Source organism: Asparagus officinalis, unplaced genomic scaffold, assembly GCF_001876935.1.
Source record: "Asparagus officinalis unplaced genomic scaffold, Aspof.V1 AsparagusV1_Un180, whole genome shotgun sequence".
NCBI lineage: Eukaryota > Viridiplantae > Streptophyta > Magnoliopsida > Asparagales > Asparagaceae > Asparagus > Asparagus officinalis.
Window position 1 is genome coordinate 35368 of NW_017972446.1, and position 7939 is coordinate 43306.

General features: G+C 34.2%; 1 protein-coding gene across 1 annotated transcript; it reads right to left on the reverse strand.

The window, feature by feature from the left end:
* Window positions 1-1303: 1303 nt before the first annotated feature.
* Window positions 1304-3451, reverse strand: LOC109827414 (cystathionine beta-lyase, chloroplastic-like; the record flags this gene model as incomplete). The annotated part of the gene is made up of 3 exons (XM_020394426.1): window positions 1304-1666; window positions 3159-3261; window positions 3341-3451. Coding segments are annotated over 3 exons (390 nt in total), but the record flags the coding sequence as incomplete, so codon positions are not given.
* Between the last annotated feature and the right edge of the window lie 4488 nt (window positions 3452-7939).

Consider the following 7939-nt stretch of genomic DNA (forward strand, 5'->3'; position numbering starts at 1 on the left):
TAAAATATTCGGACGCTCGGAACAAATAAATACGTATTCGGTGGAGGTTGAGATTTGCATTAGGCACAATAAATATTCTGTGATACTCTTTAATAATACCGCGTGAGAAAACGAATGCAGCAGCTCAGGTCAAACAATTAATCATGCTTCAAGTAATCGCAAGTTGGACTAGGTTAACACGGTATATTATAAAGATGAAGAAAAAGAAGTTTCCACATTTCTTTCCACTTGATGCGATCAAAAAGCACGTAGCAACAGCAAAATCAATTAAAAACTAGTTTCAACCTCACGCATGCATGGATTTGTTTATTAGATGGTATGCTTTAAAAAAATATAAATGAAAAGGAGCCGTTCTTACGTAATATGAACCGTAAGAACCATAATCATTAGCCAATCAAAGTAAGACGCAAGTGATCGTCTATGTATTATATGCTCAAGAGATGAAAACAAAAATGAGAAGCAAATTATTTGCAACCGCTACAGTAGGGAGAGACTTATCAAGAACAGAAAAGTAACAAATGAGAAAAACATACAGTTCATTTGATGGTTAATATCCAATTTCAAAATAGAACATCAATATATAATATTCGGATTAAATATACTACATGACAGAGCGTATCAAGTTCTCAAAAGTTAGAGATTGTGAATTACACCCAAGATATCAATGCATGGTCCAAAGTGAACCAAGATCAAGAAGCAATTTATCTTCGTAACAGTACAGGTCAAGCGGGGAAGGATGAGAGGAAGCTTGCAACTAGGCGCACCCCAGGGGGTCTTTGCTAACTTTGAGCCTCGACACTTAATTAATGGCTCTCTACCCCCACTTATAAGATAAATCAAGCCTTCAGCTTTGAGTCAAACTAACGGTTCTCTACTCTCACCTATAAGATAAATCAAGGCCTCAACTTTGAGTCTAACACTGTAATTTCCTTTGACGATAGCAAATTTTCGAGAATTCATAATGATCATCCTTTGCGAAACCAGTTATACCAATTATATTTACAGATCCTAGATTCAAATATAACTCCTAGTTTGGCAAACGGAGCAAAACTGGGCCAGGACCAGTCCTGACCCAGTTTTGTGCTATACTAGTCTGGTTTTGAACCAGATCCCCTTGGTCCAAAACAAAACTAGTTTGGTCACACTATTTGGGCACAAAAAATAGGGTCAAATCTAGGTCAGAATTTTAACAAACAAGAAAAAACACAAAATTGGGTCAGGTTCAGTCTTGGCCCAATTTTACAAAGTAGCCAAACACTCCCTTAGTCCTAACGTTACCATACAGAAATCTGGTCAAACGAAATAAAGAAGCAAATATGATTGCCTAAATTAACACATGAAAATTGATTATTCCTCAGCAAATCTAATTCACAAACAGCTTTACCACAGAAAAAAGTAATTATAAAAATTTTTAAAAAAAAAGGAAAACAAAATGTGGGCCCATTGTGGTATCGTCAATGACATGACAGAATAACTAACAGTTACGGCTTTTAAATAGGCCCTGATCTAATAGCATAATCCAGATCCGCTATGAGATCTTCCGCATCCTCGATACCCACAGAGATACGAACCAGATCTTCAGTCAGTCCCCGAGATTCACGGACTGAAGCGGGGATGCTTGCATGGGACATGAAGCATGGCAAACTTATAAGTGACTTAACACTTCCTGCACACACATAAAACTGTTAAATATGCACATGAAATAAAAGCCCCAATAGCAGGAAGACATAATGAGTCTTTAGCTATGCTAGTTTGGAAGCTGTAAAAATAGTAATCCGTTTGAACATTTTCTCTCAGTGTAATTAACCACAAACACGAATGGGTATAAGTTGTTTTGTAAATCAATATTCTAACTCGAAGCTCTTACATTTAGCGCGTTCATTTGACTGTGATAGGTTGCTTTCTGACTTAAATAAGTGTGACCCAAAATATGTGACTCAATACTCGTGCGCTCAGACCAAAAAGAGTGGGAGTTTAAATGTAGATTGTTTGGTTGTGTTTGCATGGATATTCAAAAAATATCTTTCCGTATATAATCATATTACCCTATAATCTTATTCTTGGTATCATTAAAAGATTATCGAGCACTAGAGATAAAATCCATTTAGTTTTTGTTAAAGCCAAGCTTCTTTGGGTTGAGAACTGCCAAAAAAAAAAGGATTTTTGTTAACAATAGAAGAAGAAAGAAGAAACAGTAAACAAATGAGAGGAGAAGAGGCAAACTATCATTCATGAAAAGTGCACGAACCAAAAATGCGGGCATTCATAAAAACCCATATCAATGATTGAAAACATATGCAAATTAAATAGTATTTCATTATTTGAATACTTAATTAATTCGGAATCCATTAAAGTCATTAACATACATAGGAATTAGCTACACTTGTGCTAAAGAAAGTAGGTTCTATTGGCGTCAGTGTTCTTTATAGAAGAGCTCAGGTAGTGACAATCATGATTGACATTATTGAATAGAATGTTCATATATGAAACTAGTTTCTGTCTAATCTTTTTGAGATTGTTCTGATTCAATCAGTCAAGTCCAAATTTGCTAGGTCAAGCCCTACCTATTTGGAGTCTCGGACTGGAAGTCTAGAATATAGACCCATGCACAACTCATGGGTCTAGGTACCAGGTCCAAGTTGGGGCACAATCAGATTGGATCTACGTCAGGTTTGGATAATGCGAACCCACTTACAGCTCTAGTTAACATAACAATACTAGGTTGACGATCGTCAAGTACTTACAAGTTAGTATAGAAAATACCTCTCAAGCTTCCACAATAAGCATGTCAGGTGTTTGTTCCAGTCTAACTTTATGAAATAACTTTAAGATAATAATTTCAAACTTTAATTATTCAATTGAAATCAAGGAAAAGAAACTATGGTGATGTGTCATCATGACATGATGAATGCATATTGCTAAATGCCTGCATTGTGCATAATACTACAACTACAAGTACAGTTAGAAGAACCACAGAGTTAACAGCAATCTAAAAAATAACAAATATGAGACTATCAAATATCCCATAAGGTACTTCATGAAATAACTAACAACTAGTGAATGACCAAATTGCTCCAGCAAATTCCAAAGTAATAAAATTTTGGTTTAACTTGCATCGTTTGATGTAAATAAAGAATAAGAGGAGAAAATAAACTTACCAAAACTGACAGTTGTACTGAAGTATTTCACGGTATCGACAATGTGCTTCGAGAGAGCTAGTGATCCGGTCAAAAAGCTCAGAACAGAACCAGCACCTTTTGCCTTGAAAAAAAAAACAAACAGGGAATAAGTGTAATCTCCTTCATAGTTCACATCCTCGTACTGATTTCCAGAATAGTACCTGAGAATAATGCAGTGTGTGACCCGGGTGATTAGGAAGTCCTGCATAGTAAACTTGCTTCACTCTTGGGTGAGATGACAAGAATTCAGCAAGCTTTTGTGCATTAGCCTGTTAGAAAAAGTAAACCAAGAAGAACAATTCCAATCATTTCAAACAGTTCAGAAAAATAGAAAACTGAATGACAGGATACAATCCCAAAATGATAAGTTATATCTCAACTGATAGAACTCCTAAAGAAATGACTAAGACCATTGAATAACTCTTCCTATAGATACAATTCAGAAATTTCTCAAATGAGAAAATCATAATGAAGAAAGCTTTTTGCCTTCTCTGCTATTCATCATTGTGATTTGTGCTTAAGCTATACTGCACAAGATTTACAGAGATCGGTCTTATTTGGACAAAGTTGGTGGCAAAACATGAAGGAAAAGATTAAAAAACATTAGGGTGAAACTTTAAACATTTCCTAAGGACAAAATGGCCACCTCCCCTTTAGGGTGGTGTTGGCAATCGGAAAATAAATAGAAAGTGACCCACTTCCTTGTTTATTTTTTATTTTTTATTTTTTTATTTTTTATGTTTCTTTTTTTCTTTTTTTTTTCTTTTGGCTCATGGAAAGAGATGCAGAGTAAATGGAAAGTGAAGAGGTGACACGTCAGTTTTTTTACCTATTTGACTTTTCTCCAAAAAAGTGAGAAAGTGGATGGAAAGTGATGGGAGAGGGGGGTGGAGAGAATATTTTATTTTTTACATCTTTTCACGTTAGAAAATATGTTTTTTTTTAAATCTAGTCAATGCTTCATACTAAAGTGTGCCACGAGTCTTGCACCACACAACTTCTAACTTTTTTTCGCTAAATTTATTCCTTTATTTGCAAATTGCAATATGCTTCAAATAAAAAACTTGATAACTAAATGGATGTTTTGATAGACTAAATACGCTCTGCACAAGGAAAATGAACAAAATCTATGGCTCACCTTTGATGAGCAAAGGATGCTCAAGATTCAAAATCATTTTAATAATATTTATTGGATAAACTAGATCATTGAATAGAAAAACATAAGTTGCATGCTTATAGTAAGCATTGTTGGGTCTGATTAAATTAATATGGAAATTTTCAAATTTGAAATTTATTCTCTTTGTAAGATGATATATAACATGCTCTAATATACCATTGATGTTTTATAACGTCCCACGTTTAAGGGGCTGTTTGGTAAAAAAAAAGCCCCGAAACCCATTTCCCTCCGCTGACACCGCGTCCACCTCGGGCACTTCATTTTCTTTAGTTTCTTTGTGCGGCTTTGGTTCGCATTGGGTTCTAGGGTTTCCAGCGGCGGAAAACTCCTCCACCTCAGCTAAATCGCTCGTCGTGATTTCCTCCCAAAATGAGCAAAAAAACTCAGAAAACCCTCCTGTGGCATCCTTTTATCAGATCTGTAATATTTTCAGGAAATTTATTGGTTGGCTAGGGTTACCGCCAAGTCTCACCATTCCTTCCCTGTTCACGCGTCGGATCTACAAAAGCTAGGGATTTCATCGGATCTTCGGTTTTTTGTCAGATTTAGTCAAATTTTCGTCGGATTTTTTGTCGGATTTGGGGAAATCACTGCATATAGCCACGTTCGATCAATCGCCGAAGAACCTCGATCCCTTTTCTCTTCAACTATGAGTCTAAATCTCTCCACTTTTTAGTTATTCATATGTTAAGTATTGATAGTATTTCATTTTATTTTGACGCGTAAGCGTTAGATTCTGAGTACTTTAATCTTCCTAGGTTTTACTTTTTTAGGATCTTGTGTGATGGATCTAGAATTTTGATAGCCATATTAGTGATTTTTTCATTATTAGTTTTGCTATCAAAGATGAAATATTGGTAAATAGTGTTTCTCGTGGCTGTTTTTTGTTACTATATTGCTTCGAGCTTGTTTAGCTCTATGTTGTTGGATTTTTTGTTGCTATTTGTACTCGTCGTCAAGCTCCGGTGGCTGTTTTTTATTACTATGCTGATTTGAGCTTGTTTAGCTCTATATTGTTGGCTTTTTGTGTGCTATTTGTGCTCGTCGTCGAGCTCCAGTGTGGTTGCTATTTGTGCTCGTCGTCAAGCTCCCGTGGCTGTTTTTTGTTACTATGCTGCTTCGAGCTTGTTTAGCTCTATGTTGTTAGGTTTTGTGGTTGCTATTTGTGCTCGTCGTCGAGCTCCCGTGGCTGTTTTTTGTTACTATGCTGCTTCGAACTTGTTTAGCTCTATGTTATTAGGTTTTTGGTAGCTATTTGTACTCGTCGTCGAGCTTTCGTGGCTGTTTTTTGTTACTATGCTGATTCGAGCTTGTTTAGCTCTATGTTGTTGGCTTTTTGGTTGTTATTTGTGCTCGTCGTCAAGCTCCCGTGTTGGTATATTCTCGTGTTCATGAACTTTTGTTTAGACTATGATGATTGTCAAAATTTCTGAGATTAGCAACATGCAATATCTAATGTTATTGTACTGGATGGCTAATAATGATAATATTGATCAGATTTTGAGCCCTCAGTCATTACGTACATGTTTGATATTTGCAGGTTTGATGTGATTTGCTATGGTATATACATATTTATGGCTAATCAGGTTGTTTATATGTTTTTTTAGGTTTCATAAGAATTTATGGCTAATTCAGATACGTATTTCATAAAATTATGAATAATCAAGGTATTACAGGTCTCGTGTGATTTTTTTTCATCTCAAACAGGTATATTTTAGGTCAAATCGGGTACACAGTTCATAGCAATTGAATCATGTTATTCCAGGTTTCTTATGATTTTTTAAGGCAAACAAATATTTATAATGAATTCAGTAATTTACTATTTGTTCATGTTATATTCGCACTTTTATTTTGTTAAGATTACTTCACATAATGATCACAAATAAATTTGTCTTTAGTGGAGGGTAATCTTACCATGGTGACCATATACACTTTGCCCTACACACTTCAAAACTAAACAAACACAAGAAAATTAGAAAATATCAAATCAACAAAAGTTTTTTCTTTTTTCCATACAAACCAAACACAAGAAAAGTACATACATTGATTTCCCACCTTATTTTATGTGCGAACCAAACCAAAATAATCTATTTCTCGGAAAAGTTTAGAAAACTCAAAACTTAAGTTTCTTTACATAGAATTGTATTTCCTTATATCTAGGAAACGAACCAAACAGCCCCTAAGAGTCTATTTTCTATTGTCCAGTTTGCATAGAAAACAAACGGTTCAGGTAAAGAAAGTGGTTGTCACATCAGTTGCTAGTCAACTTTCCACAATAGTTTCTAGTCAACGTTTCGTAGTTCTGTTTACTTTACGATTGTCAAACACGTCCTTAAAGTATTGGTGAACTCCCAACTTCCTCCCTAAAGTACCAATTTGACTATTAACACACTTTTCCCATGTGAATTCAAAGTCACATATTTAACAGGTTAATGGTGTGTCAATATTTTTTTCCTTCCAAGGTTTTTATTGGTCTGTCTCTTTTTCCTCCAAAAAAGCTCAAAAACTACTTTTCTCCAAAAAGAATTTGCCATTTATTCTTTCTTGGAATTGCAAAAGATAGAAGAAATGCAAAAAAAAACTACCACATCATCAATCAGTTAAATATTTAATTGTGAGCTCATAAAATGACCCTATTGGGTGCATATATATAGTATAATTGGTTCTTTTTCCTTTTGGGGGGGTGCGGGGGGAGACCGGGTTTGGGTGGTTTGTTCAACAATACTTGGGGATAGTATTTTTTGGAATTGCAAAAGATAGAGAAAATGCAAAAAAAAAAATCTACCACATCATCAACCAGTTAAATATTTGATTATGGGCTTATAAAATGACCATATTGCATGTATGCATATAGTATAAGGAGGATAGTATGTAAATTGATACTTTAGAGGGGGGTTGGGAGTTCAACCATACTTTAAAGTAGGGGTGTGCAACGGTCGGTTCGGTTCGGTTTTTACCAAAATTTGAACAACCGAACCGAACCGCAATCAAATAATTATGTGACAATTATCTGCATGATAAAACGTACCAGTTATGCTAATACGACAGCTGATACGTAATAATTAAAATAATACAATAATTTACACAAATAATACGTAATTAATAATTCAACATAATATAAGAATTAATACGTAATAGTAATAATAATACGACGTATTATTTAAAATAATACGTAATAGTATCGGTAACACAACGGATAAATTCCAGAAATATTTACTGCACTAAATAAATTTATAAATATTGAAATCATTTAAATAAATATTAAACTTAGACTTTAAATCATAGAAAATTATAAAAATTCAAGAAAAATATAAATACTCTTTTAAAATTATAATTAAATATTTTAAAATACTAGAAAAATATTTTAACTAATATCGAAAATTCATGGTCCTTACATTCTACCCCCCTTAAAATAAATTTCGCCCTCGAAATTAAAATAAAAGTGATGCACTTATATGCATCATTCAAGATAATAAAAGAAAGCTACATCATCAAAAGTTATAACTAATCAGCTAAGTAATACGGCTCAAAACAGTATCATAAAAATTGTATAAACTATCACAATAAGTGTGAAGTGCATAAA